We start from the raw sequence: 26298 nt of genomic DNA on the forward strand, positions 1-26298 counted from the left end.
AACTGAGAAGGGGCTGCTTTGGTTCATAAGTTCAAATAGGATCTTTTACTTTATTTTGAATAGCAATCAACAGAGCAATGGATCTATAATTTCTCTTGTTCTTTAAAAGCAAAATCATTTGCATTTCCTTCAATTTGGCAACATGAAGTCTCAGACTTTCCCTTTTATATTATAGACCCATTGTTAGGTGGTACGAATGGAAATGGAACACACTCCCCCTAATATTTAAGGCTAATTGTTGAGCAAATATACTTTATCTTTCCCCTTGGAGCAAATTTAATAGATACTTTCAAAATCTTAACAGTTTCATTCTACTTCAGTAAAAGTGACTTTTCCCGCACTATCTCTTTGGAGTAAATTTTCACTTTTCTGCTGGATTTATGACTGTTATTACCAATACTATGAATTATTGTAGTGTCATGTAGCACAGCTTGGATGCTGACTCTCCTTCTTTGGAAAAAAGAGAAAGCATCATGTTGGAGTTTTAAAATTTCTTGATCAAAGAAGATATTGAAACATTTGTCAAGATTCTGGGCAAGTTTTATCACTGACTCTTTTGTGAGACCACTGTAAATCATTTAAGTTTTCTGTGTCTACATTTGTAAAATATGTGACATTCAACTGTATAAGGAACTCCCAGTCTAGTGAGCCTAATAAAAGATAAGCTTATCCAGGGGTAGAAATCATGTTTTATTCATCTTTGTTTTCTCTTGCTTAAATTCATAATAGTTACTCAGTAAATGCTGACTGAAAGAGTTTGAAAGAAAAATAGGACATAGGGCAAGTGAAAATCCTGTGAGATCCTTCTGAGAACAATTTTATATAAATTTAATATATTCAGCTTGATTCTAAAGGCAATGTTGAGAGGAGGCCTGTAGGGCCGCATGTTCTTCAGTGTAACGTAAAGTACTGAGCTGATTATAGTGGTTAGAAGATTAAAAGATGTATATTTTTAATGGACAAACCCTTTGCTTAAATATTGCCTACAGTCAGTAAGTGGCTGAGCAGTGATCTCTCTTGTTAAAGTGGCTCCTGTGTACCCTTTGCACTACCTTTGCACTCAGTGATGGTTTTAAGAGCTTGGCCACTTTCCACGTGTCTGAAAGCACCTCTACATTAGACATGAGAAGGATGTGGTTGACTTTAAACTTTGGCTGGCATGAGCGGAATGGAGAAAGCCACAAGGGATTGTTCATGCATGGCTAATACTAGAGACTTGTGATTTTGCCTTCATGGAAATTAAAATGTGTGATCTAGAACAATATCCTCCTTTTACATTTTTTTCCAAAATGTTCTCCTCTCCTCATTTCAACTAATCTCTAAGGGACAAACTGATATGGAAAAGTTGTGAGGTGAAGGAGCTGTCCTAATTTTTAGGTTTGAGGAGGACATTTCTGGTTCTGCTACTTTGGGGGAATTGTGATTTGTTTGTTATATAAACGAAAATCATGGTTTTCCTTTTCCTTTTTTTTACTTCCGAAGGAGTCACCTCTTTCTTGACCTTTTTTCCCCTCCTTAAGTCATTGCTGAGGTATTTGCAAACCAAGCCAATACTTACATTTTATTCACCAAACTAGAACAAAGCATCTGCTAATAGAAACAGCCTGTTAAACAGTTGAAAAAGCACACAAGTCAGAAGACTTGTGTTTAAAGTGCGGTTCATTGCTTACTTCTAATATGTCATTGACAAATCTTTGGACCTTTTTGAGTCTTTCTATTCTCATCTGCAAAATGGGGTTAATGGAGGATTTCATCTACAAAGTGGGGGTAACAGAGATTAAAACAGATGACGTGGGTACATTATGCCCCAAATAAACACGAGTTCAATCTTAACAATAATATTATGACTGTGTGGTTACAATAAAAACTTTTTCTGCTTTTGCTGTCAGAAATGCCTTTGGTAGATTTCAAATTCTTTTCCATACTGCCTGCTCTTTGGTGGGGATCCAATAACATTGCTGTAACTCGAGTGTCCATGGCTGCATTTCATCTTTCTCAAGGGTTCAAATAGCCTGTTCAGAGAAGGTACGAAGGTACAAAGCAAAAATTTCAGCATATGCCATCAAATCTTGGAAAGTCATCTAAAGGAGGAAAGCCTGCCACCGAGGAAGTTAAAAAAAAAAAAAGGCTCTTTTCTGGGCATCATTTCTGCCCTTCTGGAAAAAAAAAAAAAAAAAAGCCCCGATGTTGCAATATTTTTCATGGCAGAATATTGTCCCAGATGGAGAAGGAAAAACTGACAAGCAGAAAAGGAGATACCTGGGGTTCTGAGGCAGCGTCGGAGGGGTGCGGCGCGCCGGGGGGGGTCTCAGAACCTCGCTGCTCTTTGTTGGGGGCGGGGGAGTCATTATTTCCGTGGAAGAAATGACACCGTCCCCCACCCCCCACCGCCCCGAGAGGTCCTTCGTCGGCGGATCGGGCTCCGCGACCCCCGCCGTCCCTCGCCCCCGCCCCTCCCAGTTCTTGCGGACCCCTCAACGTGGTCGGACTGCGGTGCCTTTAAGACTTTTGCCTGCTGCACATGCTCAGCTCTTTGTGTGTTGTTGTAGTTTTTCTCTTTTAAGAAAAAAAGAAGAAATAGGTTGGAGGATGGGACGGAGGAAGGGGCGGGGGGAGCGCTGGGGGAAAAACGCTGCACTTTTACCGCTGTAGACAGTGGCCTGGAAGGGTTTCTTTTCTGCTGAAGCTGCGAAGCCGGTCCCACTCTGATCTTTCGTTTGCGGCGGGGTGTCGCGGGGTTGGTGCGGGGGGGAGATCCGGAGGCGCGGGGGCCGGGTTCTCCGGGGCCCCGAGGGGAAGTGCACCGCGGGCGCTGGGGGCCACACCTGGGCGGGGGGCCGGTCTCCCCTCCCGCGGCGGGCCGGGCGGGGTGGGTGCGCGCGCGCGCGCGCGCGCCGGGGGGAGTCCCGGGTCTCTGTAGGGGCGGGGCGAGACCACGCGCAGGGCCCGGCGGGGAGGAGCGGAGGCCCGCGTGCGAGCGGGAGGTGGCCCCGCACCCTGCGGGCCCTAGAGGCAGCCCTGGCGTCTGGCTAAAGCGGCACCGAAGAGCAGATGGCTGCTGGGGGGCCGCCGAAGGCCGGCCGGGCGGGACGAGGCTGAAGCCCCGCTTCCCGAGTACCCCCTCCCGCGGTGGGCGCGCCCACCTCGGGGGGCTCCCGTGGCCCTCCGCCCTCCCGGGCGCGCGCGGCGGGGAGCCCAGGCTGTTGGCCCGAGCGGCGGGCGAGGCGGGGCCGCGCGCAGGGTCCCCTCCCCCTCCCGCAGGTCCCCGCCTCCGGCCCGGTCCGGGGCGCCACGGCGGTGGGCTCGGCCTGCAGCGGACAAGGTCAGCGGACGGAGAGGCGATGCCCGAGCGCGACTGTAGGGAGCCGAGCGGAGGCGAGCGCGGCTGGGATCTGCCCGTCCGGACCGGGGAGCGGGACTGGGGCAGGCGCCGGTGAGGAGGAGGAGCGGCGGCGGCGGCGCGGTGCTTTCCTCTCCGGCCGGGTTTCCCCTCTGGAGCATCCCTGTCGGCGCCCGCGAGCGCAGCCCCGCCGGCCCGGGGCGCTGGGGAAGATGGAGCCGGGGGGCCGGGCCCGCACTGGCCCCCCGCAGCCGGCGGCCCCGGGGCCGTGGAGGGCTCGGCCGGCAGGCGGCGGCGGCGGCGGCGGCGGCGGGGGCGCCTCCTCCTGGCTGCTGGACGGGAACAGCTGGCTGCTGTGCTATGGCCTTATCTACCTGGCGCTCTACGCGCAGGTGTCCCAGTCCAAACCCTGCGAAAGGACCGGCTCCTGCTTCTCGGGCCGCTGTGTCAACTCCACCTGCCTCTGCGACCCGGGCTGGGTGGGCGACCAGTGCCAGCACTGCCAGGGCAGGTTCAAGTAAGTGCTTTCGCCGGACCCCGAACCTCAGCCTTGCCCCGCAGCGTCGCGGCCTCCTCCCCCACCCTCGTCCCTTCTTGGTCCGGGGTCCCCGGGCTGGGAGCGGCCCCCAGCGCTGCCTTCCTCCGGGCCCCGCGCCTCGGAGATCCCGACCCTGCCCCCAGCGCCCGGCACGACCGCCGTGGACGCGAAGCCACTCTGGGTGGTCTACCTGTCCGCTGCCCGTCTTTTTCCCTGATCGTCAAAAATTTCGCACTCAGTTACGGTGCCAAACACCATTTTGTTAGCGGACACTATTTTTCAATAAAAAATGATGCACGTAAGTCATGAAATACTTGCGCATAGTGAAGCGTTCAAACATTGCAGAAGTGTAAAGGTTAAAAGTTCTGGTCTGCCGGTATCTCCCTCTTCCCCAGCCTACTCCCTTCTCTAGAGGTAACCCCTGCTAACTTGTTAGTGTATTTAGTAACAGTGATCATAAGTCGAATTTATGATGACCTTACTATGTGCCAAACACTGTTCTGAGTGCCTTACGTGGGTTATCACATTTGTTCCTTAAAGAGTTCCTAGTAACAGGATTCCTATACAGGTTTTACAGAGAGAAATCGTGGTAATGAATTTAAGTAATTTGCCCAAGATTACACAGTACTGATGGCAGAATTGTGATCCAAATCAGCTAGCCTAACTCCAGAACGTTTACTTTTAGCCAGTATTACTGTGCTGAATTGTGCGAACAGAATCTTGGATTGAGAAATACAGAGTGACTTTGAGTTAGATAAAGGGATGAAATACCTGGACTTTATAATGTGGTGGCGATAATAGATATTCCTAACTGGTTATTTAACTATCAGCTATTGTGTGGAAGCATCACTTCGGTTTTTCGGAAGCTTAAGGCCCTAAAGGAGCTTGCTTTACAGCAGTAAAAATACTTGTCCCCCATTGGTTCATGTGTATTGCGTGGCTGCCTGATATGAAAAGAAATGGATGAGTGTGGGGCAGCAGCAGATAAAATACTTGAGACTAATAGGGTATCCATCTGACAACTTGTGCAGAACAGTCCTTTAAGTAAGTCAACTTCTGTGTCATCCAGATAGTTCAGATCGAGTTTGCTGGCTGGGTTAGTGGCTCAGAAATTGCATTCTGTGGGTTACTTATTGTCACAGTGATAGCCAAGTCTAAGTGGAGTGTCTCTTGGGTTCTAAGGCAGAGATGAGAATATGGTTCACCTTTGTTGTTGTTTAGTTACCAAGTCCTGACCAGACTCTTTGCAAACCCATGAACTGTATATTCCACCAGGCTCCTTTTCCCATAAGATTTCCCAGGCAGGAATACTCGAGTGGGTTGCCATTTCCTTCTCCAGGGGATCCTCCCCACTCCGGGATCAAACCTGTGCCAGGGCATTGGCAGATATATTCTTTACCACTGAGCCACCGGGGAAGCCAATGGTTCCCTTTACTTACATATCAAAAGAAAATTTCCTGGGAGTTTTAAACAGCGTATTTTCCTTTTTTTTTTAAACTTGCCGGTTAAGACAAGTCCTTGAAACCTTATTGTAAAAATGTATTTTTTAAAAGGGGATTTTTAAATTTAAGTAGATCGTACTGTTTAATTAACAGCAAGATTTTGGAAGTGAAATCTCAGAATGAAATTTTATGAAATTCTTTTGTAGAAGTTGAAATGTTTCCTAGCTTTGTAATTTCACAAATTAGTGTAATACTCTTGTTTTTTAAAATACTTTAAAAAATTTAGTAGAGTTACTAATTAAAAGTTTTAAAAAATGTTGCAAGACCCACAAAGATACTGTTTTGAACTGGGCTTGTTAGTAGTCTTTTTTACTTAAGTGTTCTTAAACTTTTGCTTTGATCGAAACAGCCAGCCCAGCCTCGACCTGGCAAGAGAGGATTTTGAACATAGAAACTGGTAGTCAGTAATAAAAAAAGCCACATACATTTTTTATATCTGTTTTTACATAAAGAGAAAGATTGCCTGATTCATATGTAATTTAGGGACATTGGCCTTTGGTTGGAATTGCTCTGTTTGTCTAAAGAGGACAAAAATTGCTGCAGTCCTGAGAAGCCTCTGTCTACATTGTATAGCAGTGGAATTGTTAATCAGCTAGATCAGCAGCCTGTAACCTCACTAGCAGATGTTGTCCCAGTTAGTAGGAAAGGTCACAGATCAAGTTAAAACCGGCTTGAATAGTATAGAGAGATGGTTGCTGTTCATAAACAGTACATTAGTGAGTAAAAGAGGAATAGTTTTTTTAAAATACAGATGTAGTTAAATAACAATAAACCCTGGACTAATCATTGAATATTCATTTCCTTGGAAGCTATTTCCTATGATTCATTGTACTCTATTAGTAAGTACTTTTTCATTCTCTGTGGAGTACCAGCTATTAATTAGAGTAAATACAACTGGTACAACTCTTTGTGTTTTGTTATATATACTCTTAGGGTAAAGAAGTATTTAATGTTAAAGGGACGAATCAATTTAGAAGAAAAGATTTCTTCCGGGTAAAGTACCTGCTAAGCTAAGAAAGGTTTCTTTCAGAATGTTGGCTTGTTTTATCCAATATTTGAAGTAATAACACAGTGGGAAAGACTTTTAACTGGAAATTCTCACTTCATTAATTATCTTGAAAATCTTTTACTAAACTGAAGGATAGCAACCTTACACACAGACATCAAAAATGATCAATCTTGGTAAGCAGGTGTCAAAATTAATTGGCTGGTTCCATGGTAACTTAGCTCTTTTTTTCTAGTGTAGGGATTTCACTAGGGAATGAGTATTCTTCAAATGCTTCTTTAGAAGGGAAGATTGATGGTTGGGGGGAGAAATGCAGCAGCAAATATGTTATCAAAAGTGGTGCTTCAGTTCTCTTAGGATTGATTTCAGCCTTCTGTTTCCATTTGAAAAGAATAAAACTCTCAGATTATAGGCCATTCCTCAGCTAGGTAAAACAGAATGAACACCGATCTTTAGCCAAAGCTAGACTGAAAGACTTAGGACTGAGAATCAGAAAGGACAGTGCCAATTTGAAATACAGTAATCAAGGATATGATATATGAAATATATGCAAATTTGAATTACATTTACTTGGGCAGCATTGTATAACATTGGGCTAGAAAGCATTTTGCTACAAACTCTATTTAAATGAATAATACTCTGTTATAAGCTAGGTCTTTAGAATTATTTTTGTAGAGTAGTTGAGATTTATGTTTATATAAATTTATAATTTGAGTTCATACTTGGACATTTTTTTGCTTATATGACTTAGGAACCTAAGACTTCTAATTTCTCTTAGGTAAAGAGAATAGCTGAGATTAATGTTCTGAGATTGGAAAATACCTCATTATATTCTAAATATTTTATAAATCTAAGTTTATTATTCAAGTATATTTGTTGAATAGTCCTCTAATCATCTATTAAATCTTGCTGTATGTTTAATGCATGCAGATTTTTTTAAACCTCTTTGATCAGTCGAATATGGATGATGAATTTCACACATTTATAATAGAAGTAATCCATTTCTATTTTAACAGCAAAATGAAGATATACTACCAGGAGTGAGGTTGCTGTTGTAAACAGAAAGCAGTAGCGTTAAATGTGTACATATTTTTCCTAAGTTACTGCTGAGACTCCCCAATATATGTGTGTATATACACATACATCATTTGGAATCCTTTTTAATAATAATAGGGAAGCTATCAGTAACTGTGATGTTTAAATTGCATGCTCCCTGTCCCCAAGTCTTTATTTCAAACTTAGATTCTAATATGTAATTTATATGCATGGGTTCTTTTCATGCTATTAAACTATGAAAATCACACAATGGAATTTTGTAATAATTTAAATTGAGTGTTTCTGAGATCCCCAACTGATAAGTTACTTGGAGTAGCCTGGTTTTCAAGACCATGTGTCTGCATAATTTGGTTCCCTTAGCAGATGACTGACGCATTCTTCCAGCTTTCCTGCCTTTTAAAGTGCCTTCAAAGTGCCACATTGCTTTTGGACTCAGGGCATTTCACACATACTGTTACATCTCTCTGAGCCCTCTTTCCTGTGTGGTCTTTGCTTGACTGATTACTAAGTATCCTTCAAATTTTAGCATGTCCTAGTGTCTGAAGGAAGCTTTTCTAACTCTTCAGACTACGTGACTCCTCATTATATACTCTTAGAGCACTGTTTTTCCTTTGTAGCACTTTGAAAATGAATAATTAGAGTTGAAATTTTTTTCTAAAAAATTATTTTTAAGAGCTTAATCAAGGTATAATTGACATGCAGTAAACTACAGTTTAAAAAGCTCTGATGTATGTATGCCCCTATTAAGCTGTCATCACAGTCAAGATCCTAAAAATATTAGTCACTCTCAAAAGTTCCTGGTTGTTGTTCAGTTGCGTCCAACACTTTGCAGCTCCATGGACTGCAGCACGCCAGCCTTCCCTGTCTTTCACCATCTCCTGGAGTTTTCTCAAATTCATGTCCATTGAGTTGGTGATGTCATCCAGCCATCTCATCCTCTGCCGTCCCTTTCTTCTCCTACCTCCAATCTTTCTCAGCATCAGGGTCTTTTCCAGTGAGTCGGGCTCTTCGAATCAGGTGGCCAGGTATTGGAGCTTCAGCTTCAGCATCAGTCCTTCCAGTGAATATTCAGGGTTGATTTCCTCTCGGATTGACTTGATTTCATCTCCTTGCTGTCCAAGGGACTCTTTAAAGAGTCTTGTCCAGCACCATGGTTTGAAGGCATCAGTTCTTCCGTGCTCAGAATCCACCTGCACTGTGGGAGACCTGGGTTTGATACCTGGTTTGGAAAGATCCCTTGGAAAAGGGAAAGTCTACCCACTCCAGTATTCTGGCCTGGAGAATTCCGTGAACTATATAGTCCATAGGGTTGCGAAGAGTCAGACACGATTGAGCGACTTTCCTTTAACTTTCAATGACTAATGATGTTGAATATCTTGTCATGTGTTTACTTGCCATCTGTAGTTTCGTTTGGTGAGCTGTCTGTTCAGATCTTTTGCACATTTTTAAAATTGTTTTTTTCTTATTATTGATTTTTATAAGTTCTTTACATATTTTGCATACTATTTCCTTATAAGATATGTCATTTGCAAATATTTTCTTGCATGTTGGGGCTTGTCTTTTCATTCTCTTAACAGTTTTCAATGGATGGAAGTTTTAAATTGAATGAATTACAGCTTCTCAAGTTTTTCCTTTTATGGATTTTTTGTGTGTGTGTGTTAGTATCTAAGAAACCTTTGCCTAAATGAAAGATTTTCTTTCTTTCTTTTTTAGAATTTTTGTAGGTTTACGCTTTGCATTTAGGTTGAGTCCATTTTGATTTACTTCTGCATTTAGTTTCTGCTGTACAGTAAAATGAATCAGCTATATGTATACATATATCCCCTCTTTTTCTGACTTCCTCCCATTTAGATAACCACAGAGCATTCAGTAGAGTTCCCTGTGTTATATAGTAGGTTCTCATTAGTTGTCTATTTTATGCATAGTATCAAAGTGTATATGCTGCTGCTGCTGCTGCTGCTAAGTCTCTTCAGTCATGTCCGACTCTGTGCGACCCCATAGACGGCAGCCCACTAGGATTATATGCTGCTGCTGCTGCTGCTAAGTCTCTTCAGTCATGTCCGACTCTGTGCGACCCCATAGACGGCAGCCCACTAGGATCCCCCGTCCCTGGGATTCTCCAGGCAAGAACACCGGAGTGGGTTGCCATTTCCTTCTCCAATGCATGAAAGTGAAAAGTGAAAGGGAGGTCGCTCAGTCGTGTCCAACCCTTTGCGACCCCATGGACTGTAGCCCACCAGGCTTCTTCGTCCATGGGATTTTCCAGGCAGGAGTACTGGAGTGGGTTGCCATTGCCTTCTCCTCAAAGTGTGTATGTGTTGATCCTAATCTCCCAATTCATTTTACACGCCCCCCCTCCATTTTTGTAGTTTGATTTTGTATCCTTAGATCTTCCTAAAATTACTTGTTTGTAGTAGTAGTAGTTTTTGTAGATTCCTTATGATTTTCTACATACTTGATTATGTTGTCTGCAAATAAAGATACTTTAAGCCCTTTCTCTGCAATCGAGATGCCTTTCATTTCTTTTCCTTGCCTTATTTCACTGGCTAGAACCTCCATTATAGTGATATATACAGGTGATAAGGAGTAGTTGACTGTGTCTTGTTCCTGATTTAAGGGGAAAATATTCAATCTTTAACTATTAAATATGATAGTATGTGTAAGTTTCTTGTAAATCCCTTTTATCACATTGAGGAAGTTCCTTTCTATTAGTTTTCTGAGAGTTTTTATTGGAATTGAGTTGAGATTGGAATCTGCATCTGTTGAGATGATAATTTTTCATTTTAAGCTTAATATGAATTATATTGCTTAATTTTTGAATATTAAACCAGCCTTACATTCCTGGGATGAACCTCATGTGAAATGATTTATTTTTCTTTTTATGTACTCTTTGGATTTGATTTATTAAAAATTTTAAAGAATTTTTGTGTATATGTTCAGGAAGGATATTGTTTTGTTCTTTTCTTGTAGTAACTTTGTCTGGTTTCAGAGTCAGAGTAATGCTGGCCTCATAGAATGAGATGGGACCTTCCTATTCAATATGCCAGGAAAGTTTGTGTAGAACTGACATTATTTCTTCATTACATGTTTGGTAGGATTCACCAGTGAAGCCCTCAAGACTTGGAGTTAATTCTTTAAGTTTGAATTTAATTTATTTAATATAAACTCAGTTCATTTAATAGTTATAGCTAGAAGTTCAATTTATTTGATATGTATAAGGCTGTATGAATAGGACTTAAACTTATTGTCTAGAGTATTGTTCACTTTGGTAAATATTCCTTGTGCACGTGGAAAGAGTGTATTGTGCTACTGATGGGGGAGTGTTCTGTAAATTTCAGTTAGGTCAAGTGGGTTGATAGTTTTGTTCAAGATTTCTAAAACTTCTCTGATTTTCTGTCTGTTTCTGTTAGTTATTGAGAGGGCATATTGAAATCTTCAGTTATAACTTTGTAATTATCTATTTCTCTGCAGTCATATCTATTTTTGTTTCATGTATTTTGAGTCTGTGTTATTAGGTGCATGAAATTTTATATTATATCCTATTGGTAAATTGATCCCCTTTTCATTATGGAGTGAGCATTTGTTGAAGAGGCTATCCTGTTTTCATTGATGTTTTGCTGCATTGAAAATTGGTTGGTCATCTCTATATCTGTTTCTTGATTCTATTCTGTTCCATTGATCCATGTGTCTGTCCTTCTGGGGATGCCTTTTTTGACTATTGAATCTTAATAGTAAGTCTTGAAATTAGATAAATTTCTTCAACTGTTTTTATTTTTGAATATTCATTTGTTTATTCTAGTTCATTTGCTTTTTCCATATAAATTTTAAAGTCAGTTTGTCAATTTCTTAAAAAAAAAAAAGCTGGAATTTTGATTGAGATTGTGTTGATTCAAGAGATCATTCTGGGTAGTATTGACAGCTAGATATACTGAGTTTTCCAGCCCTTTAACAGATATATTTCTTCATTTATGTAGGTTTTCATTGATTTCTTTTCAGATACAGATCCTGAACGTATTTTGTTAGATTTGTACCCAAGTAGTTTGTATTCTTTGACGCTATTATAATTGATAGTGTTTCTTTTAATTTCAGTTTCCAGTTGTTCTTTTTCATTACGTATAAATAACAATTGATTTTTGTATGTTGACCTAGTTTTCTGCATTGTTGCTAAACTCAGTTTCAGTAGCTACAGTCAAACCTGTTTTACTTCTTCCTTTCCCCTTATATCCCCTGTTTTTCTTCTTGTTCTGTTGCCCTAGCTAGGACCTTCAACCTGATGTTGAATAAGAGTAGAAGAGTGGATATCCTTGCCTTGTTTCCAATCTTAGGTGGCAAACATTCAGTCTTTAAACATCTTTAAACATGAAGTATCATGTTAGCTGCAGGCTTTTTTTTTTTTTTTTAATAAATGCCCTTTATTAGGTTAAAGAAGTTCTCTGCTGTTCCTAATTTTGAGAGCTAATCATTATGTGATAACGGAAAATGTATATTGATCTGCCCCTGGTTCCTGGCATAGAGTTCTTAAAACTTTATAATTTCCTGAGTGATAAGAGTACTAGAAGCATCTCGTGTTCTAATGTTCTTTTACCTTTGTTCCTAACACAGAGCTCCTGAAACCCTTGTAATTTCCCTGGTGATCATACTGTGTTTTTATGAGGTGACTCATGGGCTCCTGGTTGGCTCCTGGATAAGGGCTAGTTACCAGAAAGACCAAGTCATTGTTTGAAGCTTGGACTCTTCAGCCCTGTCCCCCATTCTCTTGAGAAGGGAGAATGGCTGAAAATAGAGATAATGATCTACGATGTCTACATGGTCAACCCTCCATAAATCCCCGAAGTTTGGGGTTTGGAGAGCTTCTTGGTTGATGAACACTTGGAGGTGCTGGGAGAGTGATGTGCCTGGGCAGGGCAGGGAAATTCTGAACCCCATCACCCGTACGTTATCCTATGTAGCTCTTCTGTTTGGCTGTTCCTGAATTATATACTTGTATAATAAACCAGTGATCTAGTAAATAAAATGTTTGAGTTCTGTGAGCCTCTGTAGCAAGCTGATCCAATACAAGGAGCGGATGTTTGGATCCCCCTGTCTGTGGCTAGTTGGTCAGAAGCATAGGTGATAAATGGGATTGTAGTTGGTGTCAGAGTTGAGGGGGGAGCTTTATAGGACTGAACCCTTAACCTGTGGAATCTGATGCTGTCTCCTGTTCAACTCCAGAATTGAGTTGAATTCTTGGACACCCTTCTGGTGTCTGTGAGTTCCTTGGCTGTTGTCTTTGTTCAGTTGCTAAGTCATGTCTGATTCTTCACAACCCCATGGACTGTAGCACCCCAGGCTTCCCTGTCCTTCACCATCTCCTGGAGTTTGCCCAAGTTCATGTCCATTGCATCGGTAATGCCATCCCATCATCTCATCTTCCATCGCCTTCTTCTCCCTCTGCCTTCAGTCTTTGCCAGTGTCAGGGTCTTTTCCAACGAGTTGGCTGTTTGCATCAGGTGGCGAAAGTATTGGAGCTTCAGCCGAATTCCTTGGTAATGGGGGAAAAACCGCCATGCATTTGGTGACCAAAGTGAAAGTGGTGTGAGTAGAAAAGGAGACTTATGGGGAACAATACACGGTGGAGAAGAACTGGAATTTTTTCTATACTGTAGGAGAGGAACTGAGAGTTTTTCCACTTATAGTCATGTATGGGTATTGAATTTTGTCACATGATTTTTTTCTACATCTATTGAGATAGTCATTTGATTTTTCTTCTTTTGTGTGTTAATATTGGTGAATTAAATTGATTGATTTTCAAATGTTTAATCAACCTTGCATTCCTGGGGTAAACTCCTTGGTTTGCAATGTATTACACTTTTTATAAAGAAAGGCAATGCCAAAGAATGCTCAAACTACTGCACAATTGCACTCATCTCACACGCTAGCAAAGTAATGTTCAGAATTCTCCAAGACAGGCTTCGGCAATATGTGAACCGTGACCTTCCAGATGTTCAAGCTGGTTTTAGAAAAGGCAGAGGAACCAGAGATCAAATTGCCAACATCCGCTGGATCATGGAAAAAGCAAGAGAGTTCCAGAAAAACATCTATTTCTGCTTTAGTGACTATGCCAAAACCTTTGTGTGGATCACAATAAACTGTGGAAAATTCTGAAAGAGATGGGAATACCAGACCACCTGCCCTGCCTCTTGAGAAACCTATATGCAGGTCAGGAAGCAACAGTTAGAACTGGACATGAAACAATAGGCTGGTTCCAAATAGGAAAAGGAGTATGTCAAGGCTGTATATTGTCACCCTGCTTATTTAACTTATATGCAGAGTACATCATGAGAAACACTGGGCTGGAAGAAGCACAAGCTGGAATCAAGATTGCCGGGAGAAATCTCAATAACCTCAGATATGCAGACGACACCACCCTTATGGCAGAAAGTGAAGAGGAACTAAAAAGCCTCTTGATGAAAGTGAAAGAGGAGAGTGAAAAGTTGGCTTAAAGCTCAACATTCACAAAACTAAGATCATGGCATCAGGTCCCATCACTTCATGGGAACTAGATGGGGAAACAGTGGAAACAGTGTCAGACTTTATTTTTTTGGGCTCCAAAATCACTGCAGATGGTGACTGCAGCCATGAAATTAAAAGACGCTTACTCCTTGGAAGGAAAGTTATGACCAACCTAGATAGCATATTCAAAAGCAGAGACATTACTTTACCAACAAAGGTCTGTCTAGTCAAGGCTATGGTTTTTCCTGTGGTCATGTATGGATGTGAGAGTTGGACTGTGAAGAAAGCTGAGTGCTGAAGAATTGATGCTTTTGAACTGTGGTTGGAGAAGATTCTTGAGAGTCCCATGGACTGCAAGGAGATCCAACCAGTCCATCCTAAAGAAGATCAGTCCTGGGTGTTGATTGGAAGGACTGATGCTGAAGCTGAAATTCCAGTACTCTGGCCACCTCATGCGAAGAGTTGACTCACTGGAAAAGTCTCTGATGCTGGGCGGGATTGGGGGCAGGAGGAGAAGGGGACAACAGAGGATGAGATGCCTAGATGGCATCACCAGCTCGATGGACATGAGTTTGAGTAAACTCCGGAAGTTGGTGATGGACAGAGAGGCCCAGCGTGCTGCGATTCATGGGGTTGCAAAGAGTCAGACACGACTGAGTGACTGAACTGAACTGAGCTGAACACTTTTTATATATTGTTGGATTTAATTTGATAATATTTTGTTGAGTATTTTTGCTTATGTGTTGATGAGAGATTGCTCTGTAATTTTCTTATGTCTTTGGTTTCCTTATCATGGTATGATGCTAACCTTATAAAGTGAGTTATAAATTGCTCCCTTTTCTTATGTTTTCTGGAATAATTTATGTAGAATTGGTATTACTTTTTTCACAGATGTTTGACAAATTCATCAGTGATGCCATCTGGGCTTGGAATTTCTTTGTGGAAGGCTTGAAACTGTGAACTCAATTTCTTTAATAGGTGCAGGGATATTAATTTTATCTATTTCTTGAATGAGTTTTGGCAGATTGTACCTTAACAAAAATGAGTCCATTTCATCTAAGTTTTTAAATTTATGGACATAAAGTTGTTCATAATATTTCCTTATCCTTTTATTTTTTTTTGTTTTTTATTTTATTTTTTTAATTTATTTATTTTAGTTAGAGGCTCATTACTTTACAATATTGTATTGGTTTTGCCATACATTATCCTTTTAAAGTCTGTGGGGTTTTTAATGTTTCTTCTTCAATTTTTGATATTGGTAGTTTATGTTTTTTTCCCTTCTTTTTTCCTGCTAAGTCTGGCTGGACATTTATTAATGTTATCAATCTTTTCAAAGACTATGTGTTTGGTTTCATTGATTCCTGATGTTTGTTTTTTCTTTTGTTGTTTTTAGCTTCATTGCTTGCTGTTTCCTTTTTTTTTTTTTTGTAATTTATACCTGGGCCCACAACAGTGAAAACCCCAAATCTTAACCTCTGGATTACCAGGGAATTCCCTGCTTCCTTTGGTTTTAATTTGCTTTTCTTAAGATGAAAAGCTTTGGTCATTAATTTGAGATATTTCTTCCTTTCAAATAAGAGTATTTGAATGCTATACATGTTCTTCTAAGCACTGCTTTAGCTGAATCTCACATATTGTGATATGCAATACTTTGATTTTATTCAGTGTAATTAAACTAAGTTATACTTTACCTTGAGACATTCTTTTTGGCTTATGTAGAAGTGTTTTGTTTAATTTCCAAATATTTGAGAATTTACAAGATCTTTTTCTTTTATTTAGTTCTAGTTTAATTCCACTATGTTAAAAAAAATGTACCTAGTATGATTCCAGTTTTTATAAATTTGTTAAGACTTGTTTTTTGGACTTAACTACAGAGGATGAGATGGCTGGATGGCATCACTGACTTGATGGACGAGAGTCTGAGTGAACTCTGGGAGTTGGTGATGGACAGGGAGGCCTGGTATGCTGCGATTCATGGGGTCGCAAAGAGTCGGACACGACTGAGTGACTGGGCTGAACTGAAGTGATGGTCTGTTGTTGTGAATGTTGCATGTGCAGTTGAAACAATGTACGTTTTGTTGTTGACTGGAGTGTTTTACAGAAAAGTCAAGATGGTCAAGTTGGTTGTTTAAATTGTTCAGATCCTTTATATCTCTCAGTTCAGTTCAGTCGCCCAGTCGTGTTCGACTCTTTGGGATCCCATGAACTGTAGCACGCCAGGCCTCCCTGTCCATCACCAACTCCCGGAGTTCACTCAGACTCATGTCCATCAAGTCGATGATGCCATCCGGCCATCTCATCCTCTGTCGTCCCCTTCTCCTCCTGCCCCCAATCCCTCCCAGCATCAGGATCTTTTCCAATGAGTCAACTCTTCGCATGAGGTGGCCAGAGTACTGGAGTTTCAGCTTCAGCATCATTCCTTCCAAAGGAATTTTATATTTATATCCCTAATGTTACTCTATCCACTTGTTCTGTTGGTTACTTAAAGAGGAGTGTTGAAATTTCCAACTTTATTTATGGATTTATCTGTTTGTTTCCTTTCATTTCTGTCTGTTTTGCTTCTTGTATTTTGAAACTTTTTTGGTAGACACATACACAATTAGAATTGTTATGTCTTTTTGGTGAACTGACTTGTTCATCATTATATAATTTCCTGTTTTTCTCTGGCAATTGGTTTTACTTTGACATCTACTTTGACATTAAGAGCCACAGTAGTTTTGCTTATTGTTTGCTTTATGTATCTTTTGTGATTTGGAAAGAATAATGTGTGTTTTTACGTGTGTGGTTGTGTTGTTTAGTTGTTAATTTGTGTCCAACTCTTTGTGACCCCATGGACTGTAGCCCACCAGGCTCCTTCTGTCCATGGGCTTTTCCAGGCAAGAATAATGGGGTGAGTTGCCATTTCCTTTTCCAGGGGATCTTCCTGACCTAAGCATATGTATGTATGCATATGTAAATATATATATAAAATCCAGTCTGATAATCTCTGTCTTTATATTGGTCTGTTGAGGCTGTTTACGTTTAATGTATCCAGATATCTTTTAGCATTCCACTTGAATTTTCCATTGTCCCTTTGGGTATGTGTCTTTATATTATTTTTTAGTGGTTATGCTAGTGTGTTAGTGATTACAATGTGCATGGGTAGCTTTTTATAGTCTATTCAGAGTTAATATTTATATTACTTTAGGAAAATTAAGAAATTTTTGAATCACATAGGTTCATTTATCCTCACCCACTGATCTTTGTTATAATTGTCATATGTATATATATGCTCAGTCATACCCGACTCTTTGCAACCTTGTGGACCGTGGCCTGCCAGGCTTCTCTGTCCATGGGATGTCCCAGGCAAGAATACTGAAGTGGGTGTATATTTACATATATATATATATGCATATATATATATCTCACATCTACATGTATGGCATATCCCATCAGATAAAGGTATAAATTTAGCTTTCAAAAATCATACATATTTTAAAGAATCCAAGAAGGTGAAAACAGTCTTTTTACATTTTCTCGGATATCTGCTCTTTCTTTTGCTCTTTATTTCTCAAGATATAAATTTCCTGCTAGGGTCGTTTCCCTTTTGTTTGAATTGGTTCCTTTTGCTTTTTGGGGGGCACAACTGCTGCTGATAGATTATCTTAGTTTTCCTTGTTCTGAAAGTGAAAGTGAAAGTTGCTCAGTCGTGTCCGACTCTTTGTGACCCCATGGACTATACCGTGCATGGAATTCTCCAGGTAAGGCTACTGGAGTGGGTAGCCTTTCCCTTCTTCAGGGGATCTTCCCAACCCAGGGATTGAACCCAGGTCTACCACGTTGCAGCAGATTCTTTACCAGCTGAGCCAACAGGGAAGCCCAAGAATACTGGAGTGGGTAGTCTGTTCTGAGAATATCTTTATTTTGCCTTATTTACTGAAGGATATTTTCCCAAGTACAGAATTCTGGGTTGACAGTTCTTTTCTCTCAGTATTTTAAAGATGTTGCTTGACTCTCTTCTAGCTTTCATGATTTCTGATGGTAAGTCTGCAAGTCATTCTATTCTAATTGTTTTTCCCCTGGGTGTCCAATTCCATTTTTCCTACTTACTTTTAAGCTTTTTATACATCTTTTGTTTTTAGCAGTTCAGATTCTGATGTCTCTGGGTGTAGCTTTCTTTGAATTTACTCTGGTTAGGGTTTGCTGAGCATCTTGAATTTATATTTCTGTCTTTCACCAAATACAGGGATTTTTTTTTAATAAAGGCATTATTTCTTGAAAGATATTTTTCTGCACCAGTCTTTTGCCATTCTCTTTCTGGGACTTAAGTGATACTAATGTTAGACTTTTGTTTAGTACCATGAATCCTTGAGGCTCTGTTCTATTTTTTTCTTTCTTTAGATTGTATAATTTCTATTGAACTATCATCAGCTTCACTGACTGTTGCCTCTGTAGTCACTATGCTTTTGAACCCATCTAGTCATTTTAAAATTTAAGATATATTTTCTAGTCGTAACATTTCTGTTGTGTTCTTTTTTATGAATTATTTTTCTCTGTTGAAAACTTTTCTTGCCTTTTCATTTAAGTGCCTTTACCTCATGGAGTCCAGTTGTAATAGCTAACATCTTTGATGATTCCAATTTCTGGATTTTCTTAGGATTGATATCTGTTGATTTTCTTTTCCATTGAGAATTTGTTACATAGTCCTAGTTCTTTGGGTGTTGAGTGGTTTTGGATGTATTCTGGATGTTATGTAGGTTCTGGGTCCTGGAGAATATTGATTTATTTAGTTATTTGATGATGGTGGCCATGGTGCTCAGTCATGTCCGACTCTCTTCAACACTGTGGACGGTGGCCTGCCAGGCTCCTCTGTCCGTGGGATGTCCCAGGGAAGAATACTGAAGTGGGTTACCATTTCCTCCTCCAGGGGATCTTCCTGACCCAGGGATGAAACCTGCATGTTCTACATTGGTAGGCAGAATCTTTACCACTGAGCCACCTGAAAAGCCCTGTCCATTTATTTGTACTTATATAGTAGGCAACCCACCAGTTAGATACAAGTAGCAAATTCTCTTGGAGAAGGCAGTGGCACCCCACTCCAGTACTCTTGCCTGGAAAATCCCATGGATGGAGGAGCCTGGTAGGCTGTAGTCCATGGGGTTGCTAAGAGTTGGACTCGACTGGGGGACTTCACTTTCACTTTTCAGTTTCACACATTGGAGAAGGAAATGGCAACCCACTCCAGTGTTCTTGCCTGGAGAATCCCAGGGACAGGGGAGCCTGGTGGGCTGCCGTCTATGGGGTCGCACAGAGTCGGACACGACTGAAGCGACTTAGTAGCAGCAAATTCTCTGTCGTGCTTTTGGAGGCCAGTGGTTCTAATCTTAGTTCCGTTTTCAAAGCCTTTGGATCTGAATGCACACACGCGACTCAGGATTAGTCTGAAACTTTGCAATGTTTTAAATTTTATTTCAGTTCTCAAAGCCTCCGTTAAGCTGCTTTTGGGTCTGTCCCACACATGAGCCGTTCAGATTGAGCCTGAGTCTTCCGTGGGTTCATATACAGAACTGGAATATCTCCATCTTCAGCTCCTCTTTCTTATGATTCCTCCCACACTCTTCGTCTTGAAAGGACACTTTTAGGCAGTTATTCTTGCTGTTTGAAGAGACAGAATTTCTGTTAAGATGTGATCTACACTTGCATGTACTGCTGCCGTTCTCGCCAGGTTTGGCCATCCTTGCCATCTCTCTGGCCGTTTTTGCCCGTTCCTAAAGTTTTTTTTCTTGAGTTGTTGCAGTAGCCCTTTGATTAATCTGATTCTTTTTTTTTTTTTTTTTCCTTCTTGCTAATTTATCCTGTACTGCGGCCAGAGTTTGTTTGATAGAAGAAAAATTTGATCATATCTCTCTTTTGCCTTGGAGAAGGAAATGGCAACCCACTCCAGTATTCTTGCCTGGAAAATCCCACAGGCAGAGGCGCCTGGAGGGCTGAAGTTCATGGGGTCACAAACAGTTGGACACGAGTGAGTGACTGAGCACTCTTTTGCCTAAGAACTGGAGTATTTAAGATAGTGAGTGATGCCAAGGATTCTGATGAAGGATCTGTTGTCATTTAAATTGTTATTCTCCTCTAAGTAATGTGTCATCTTCCTTTGTCTTTTTTTTTTCTCTTAGGTTTCCAGAAATTTGGTTAGGATGTGCAATTCTTTGAGTTTACTTTGTTTATTATTTGCTCAGCTTCTTGTAAGTTTGTATCTTTTTCAAAATTTGCAAAAAGTTCATTTCTTCAGAAATTTTTTTCAGCTCTCCAGTTTTTAATTCTCCCCTGATTCCAATGAGACAAATGTGAAATGTTTTGTTATTAACTTTTAGGTCAGTGCAGCTCTGTTCATTTCCTTCAGTCTCTTCTATCTATTCAGATTGGATGGTTTCTATTTATGTATCTTTATGTTCACTGATTCTTTCCTCTATCTTCTCTATTCTGCTCTTGGGCCCATCTTGTGAGTTTTTATGAGAAGTTTAATTTATTATATTTTTACATTTTGTTCTTCTTTATGTCTTCTGTTTCTTTGCTGAAACTTTTTTTATATTTGTTTCAAAAATGTTTGTATCTGCTGTTGGGCCATTTTTCTGATAGCTGCTTTAAGATTCTTGACAGATAATTCCAGGATATTTGACATATTAGTAATGGTATCTGCTGATGATCTCTTCTCAGGTGAGTTGAGATTTTATATGGCAAGTAATTTTGGATTGTATTCTGGATTATTTTGAGTACTGTGTAGGAAACTCTTGTTTCTATTTAAATATTCTGTTCTAGGAGGCAGTTGGCTCATATTGGCATATATGATGTAGCTCATTTTTAAAAAGTGACAGCTTTATTGAGTTATAAATTATAGCCATAGTATTCATACATACCATAATACCATTTTAGAGTATATGATCAGTGGTCTTTAATATATTCAAAGAGTGATGCAGCCATCACCACTCTCTAGTTTTAGAACTTTTTCATTAGCCTGTAAGGAAAGCCACACCCATTTGTAGTTGCTCTCCATTTTCTTACCCACCAATTCCATTAATTTAGGCAGCTGCTAATCTACTTTCTCTATGAGATTGCTTCTTATGGACATTTCATATAAGTGGAATCATATAATCCTATGGTCTTTTGTCCCTGACTTCTGTTGCTTAGCATGTTGTCAGATTTCATCGTATCGGTATTCCACATTTGTTTTTCTGTTTATCAGCTGGTGGACATTTGGGTTATTTCTACCCTTTGGCTACTATGAATAATGCTGCTATCGGTTTTTGTGTACAGGTTCTGGACACGTTTTAATTTCTTTTGGGTGTATCCTAGGAGTGTGCTGTCTCTTCATTGTGCTGAGATTCGAAGACCCATCCAGTTACAGTTTAGTTGGCTTTGGCAGCGCTGTTCGTCTGCCTTGCTTGTCTACCACCCAGAGCCCATTCTGAAACACAGATGGCGTTCCATTCCGTAGTTCAGTTCTGTAAGTTTTTGCTGTGCTGATTCTGATTAGTTTCACACACATGTGAAACTGTATGTGGGAATGTCAAGGACTTCATACCGGCTGTAAAGAATCCTGTTTCACCTGTCTTATCTTTGTCATTTCTTCCCATTCTCTAGTTAGGAGGATGTATGTATTAGTTGCTCAGTTGTGTCCGACTCTTAGCGACCTCATGGATTGTAGCTTGCCAGGCTTCTGTCCGTGGAATGCTCCAGGCAAGAACACTGGAATGGTTTGCCATTCCCTTGGTGCTAACTCTGCTGTTCTTCGCTTAGTGCAGGGCAGAGATGGTCCACCCCACAGTCTCTGTAGCTGCTGCACCCTCAGGGGTGAGAGGCAACAGTGCAGCCTCTCTGCTGGTATTTGCTTAGCACAGGTGGGGATGGTTGACGTGACTCCACCCCCATTTACCCCCTCCCACCCCCATGAGGAGGGAGAGATACCATTTTCCCCCATAGAATGTGGGGAATGTAAGCATTTAAGAAATAAAGCCACTGTGTAAATTAGGAACTTCCAAGTTGATTCTCTGTCTCTTATGAAAAATAGAAGATTCAGAGCATTTTCCACATTTTGATGTATTAAGTTTTATGCCAGGCTTCATTTGTACTTTTATGACACTATAATTATGCTAATAATGAATTTTTTCTAGAAAATAGAATTTATTATTCCAGCTATCTCATGTAAGACTAGTATTAATGGCATTGAAACTAACATTTCCCGAGTTAAAATATGAGTTTAGAGGAGAAATGATATTATGTGGTGAAAAAAGCTTTTACATGTATTGCCGTTTTCATTGCTGATGAAAATCCTGTTGTTATTCTCATTTTGCAATTGCAGTAGAGAATGAAAAACCTGAAGCAGTTATTTATGCAAAGTCTGATAGCTACTAAATTGATAGCTGGGTTGCCAAACAGGTCTTTTTGGGTCTTTTTCCGTAGCAAGCCATCTTCTATTCTTCAATACAAAGTTTCTCCTTAGATATAAATCTCTAATCTTCTCGATTTCTAGATAGCATAGGGGTTCTTATGATCATGAGTTTTGGCACCAAACTGACACAGATTTGAGATCTGTTTCTGTAATTGTGCCGTGAATGTTGCATGGATTTACTTTGTTGCTTTACTGAACACTTGTTAAGTTTTATGTCATTATAGTTTTAAAACAATCTTGTGAGATAAGTGTTATTACTCTTAATTATTTTATACACAAAGAAACTGTGGCTTAGGGAGTTTGCGTGACATATCCAGCAGGTGACCAGGCTGAGATCCTGTAGCTCTCCTGAAGTTTTTCATGTTTCTTCTAGTTTCTTCTTCGTGTCTATTCCTGAGTGAAGAGAGAATATTCTACAGAGTTCTTACGTGTCCTTTATGAAGTTAATATGAATGAGTGCATTTTACAGCACACAGAGATACAGAAAAAAATGTTTAAGCTCATTAAATAATTCTCCATGATATAGCAGTATTTCATGTGTCTCCAAGCTTGTTGATTATTTGAATGTGTATTATAACAGAACTTTTAATATCAGGTTCCTGGATGGGCTGAGAGTGGTTGGTGAATCCTCAGATTTGTATGTTGTTCAGTTGCTCAGTCGCTTCCAACTCTTTGTGACCCCATGGACTGCAGCACGCCAGGCTTTGCTGTCCCACTCCGTCTCCTGGAGCTTGCTCAAACTCATGTCCATCCAGTTGGTGATGCCACCCAATCATCTTGTCCTTTGTCATCCCCTTCTCCTCCTGACTTCAATCTTTCCCAGTATCAGGGTCTTTTACAATGAGTTGGCTCTTCGCATCAGGTGGCCAGAGTATTGAAACTTCAGACTCAGCATCAATCCCTCCAGTGAATATTCAGGATTGATTTCCTTTAGGATTGACTGGTTTGATTTCCTTGCAGTCCAAGTTATTTTCAAGATCTTGTCTTCTCCAACACCATGGTTCAAAAGCATCAATTCTTTGGCGTTTGGGCTTCTTTATGGTCCAACTCTCACATCCATACATGCCTATTGGAAAAACCATAGCTTTAACTAGACAGACCTTTGTTGGCAAAGGAATGTCTCTGCTTTTTAGTATGCTATCTAGGTTGGTCATAGCTTTTCTTCCAAGGAGCAAGTACCTTTTAATTTCATGGCTGCAGTCACTATCTGCGGTGATTTTGGAGCTCTAAGAAAATAAAGTCTGCCACTGTTTCCATTGTTTCCCCATCTATTTGACATGAAGTGATGGGACTGGATGCCATGATCTTAGTGTTTTTGAATGTTGAGTTTTAAGCCAGGTTTTTCACTTTCACCTTCATCAAGAGGCTCTTTAATTCATCTTCGCTTTCTGCCATAAGGGTGGTGTCATCTGCGTATCTGAGATTATTGATATTGCTCCCAGGGCTCTTCCCACCTCAGGGATCAAACCCAGGTCTCCCATATTGCAGGCGAATTCTTTACTGTCTGAGCCACCAGGGAAGCCCAAGTATCCCTTCTCCAGGGGGTCTTTCCAACCCAGGAATTGAACCTGGGTCTCCTGCATTGCAGGCAGATTCATTACCAGCTGAGCTACCAGGGAAGCCCTCAGATTTGTATATAAAATATTATTTGTATGAATTTTTCTATGCAGGAGGTAATAGCTTTTACAAGATTCTCAAAAGTGATCTCAGACCTCAAAATGGTAAGAATCATTGTATTATAGGAAAGGAAGTATAATAATGGTCACTGTGTGTGTACAATTAAAAATAGTTTTCGACAGATGGAATGATTTCAAAAGTAGTTTTTTAATTTATTTTTTCAAAAAAGTTTAGAAGATTATACAATGAGGATAAAAATTTTTCCTGTTATTGATTGAATTACAGTGTTCAATATTTGTATTACCTGAATATCTATATTACATGTAGATACATATAGATACAATGAATCTCTTTCTCTCTCTCTATATATGTGTGTGGTGTAGGTATGTTTGTGTGTGTATATATATAGATACACATACCTGACATATTTCTATAGATCTCCATCTTTGTGATGGGAAGTTTTCTATCACTCCATCTATATGATACGTATCATTACTTTATATGTTCTACATTTATTTGCTCTTTGTATATTGTCTTCCCTCTTTCTAGACCTAAGTTGTCCGATGTGGCAGTCAGTATCCACCTGTGGTTATTAAAGTAAATTGAAATGAAAGTTTAGAGGATCAGTGCACCTTTTGCACTGGTCACATTTCAAGTGCTCAGGATCCACGTGTGCCTAGTGATTACCATATTGCACATATATAAAACATTTCTATCATTTCAGGAAGTTCTGTTGGACAGCATTGTTCTAGAATGTAAGGTCCAGGAGGGCAAAGACTTTTTTTCCTTTGTTATTTTTGTGTTATCTATTTTAACAGCTTTATTGAGATGTAATTTACATAACATAAATCTCACCAGTTTAAAGTATACAATTTAATGGTTTTTAAGATACACTTACAGAGTTGTACATCTGTAACTATAATTTTAGAACATTTCATCATTCCATAAAGTCAACCTTGTATTTAAGAATGTTCACTCTCCTTTCTTTCCCTAGGTTAAGATTAATCTGCTTTCTAAAGACCTTTCAAAATCTTATCCCCCACACCAAGAATATTGCTTGGCATTTAAGATGGCTCTCATGACCTTTGCTTCCTGGTGTTACTCTGATGATTTTATGTTGTATGGCCAGAGGGAGACTGTCTCAGTAACTTACTCTAGTCACATGGGCCATTTAAAAGTGCCTAGGATTGCTGGAAGGAGAGGAAGCCAAAGGTTGGAGATGCAAGAAGGATTTAACATATTGTTGCTGGAGGGGTTAAGATGGAAGGGCCATGTGGAAAAGGACTCTAGAATGACCTCTGGGAGCTGAGAGCAACCCCTGGACAGCAGCTGTCAAGGAAACGGGGCTTTCAGTCCCGCAGACTCAAAGAATTGAACTTTGTCAACAAGCTGAATGAGTCTGCAAGTGGACTCTTTTCAGAAGCCTCCAGATAAGAGCTCAGCTCAGCTAACTCTCATCTGAGTCCACAGGGACTCCGACCTATAGGAATGTGAGAAAATAATGTTGAAAAGCATGCTGTTTGGGATTTCTAAGTTTATGGTACTTTGTTAACACAGCAATAAAAATAAATTCAAGAGTACATAGAGCAGCAAATCATTGAAAGAAGGTGTTGTTTGAGTTAGTTAATCATATTATTCAATTAACCATAAAATTAAATCATTTCTTTAAGCATGGTAGTCAATTGAGTTTTGTTATTTTTAACAACAATAATACAGGATAATTTGTGGGTTTAGTTTCTTATAATGCTTTGTATACCTTCCTTGGCTTTCTTTGATCTACCATGATTATTCACACTCTAAATGATTTTAGAGGAATCATTTAAATGGTTCTTCACACTCTAAATTATTTTAAAGGAATGACTTTAGAGGAATTCATAGTCTGAGTGATTGGTATAAGTTTACTAATTGATAAGAAAGATGCTGTGGAATTTTGATGGTCTCATCAGTTTGGCCCCAGTGTTTTTCTGAAACACTGCTTGAGCCAAAGATACCTGTTTTACCCTGTAGGTACCTAAACTATATGCTACCTAAAAATAAATCAGAAAATTTTGTTACAGACACATTAAGGTTCTGAAATGATTAGTAGATGTGATGTCAGTTTAGCCAAAGGGGAAGAGGTCGTCTGTGTTATTAGATAGTAGATGAGTTTGAAAAGGATGATTAGCATGTGGAAGGGACTATGTAACTAAAAAATACTTGAAATATATAGTTTATCCATAGGCAGTGCTAGGCAATTGCTGGTCCATAGTTCCAGGCAGAGCCCTTACTGTGTAGAGGAAGGTAGGCAGAATGCATCACTTCTAAGTTGGCTGCGCCTCACTT

At 40.1% G+C, this 26298-nt stretch overlaps 1 protein-coding gene across 1 annotated transcript in view; it reads left to right on the forward strand.

Moving 5' to 3' along the window:
* Positions 1-3552: 3552 nt before the first annotated feature.
* The window catches only part of ATRNL1 (attractin like 1), an 802696-nt gene continuing 779950 nt past the window's right edge, over positions 3553-26298 (forward strand). The window contains exon 1 of the mRNA XM_055559801.1: positions 3553-3857. Coding sequence (XP_055415776.1) covers positions 3553-3857 — 305 coding nt within the window. The remainder of the gene's footprint in view (positions 3858-26298) is intronic.

Source organism: Bubalus kerabau, chromosome 22 (assembly GCF_029407905.1).
Source record: "Bubalus kerabau isolate K-KA32 ecotype Philippines breed swamp buffalo chromosome 22, PCC_UOA_SB_1v2, whole genome shotgun sequence".
NCBI classification, from domain to species: Eukaryota; Metazoa; Chordata; class Mammalia; order Artiodactyla; family Bovidae; genus Bubalus; species Bubalus kerabau.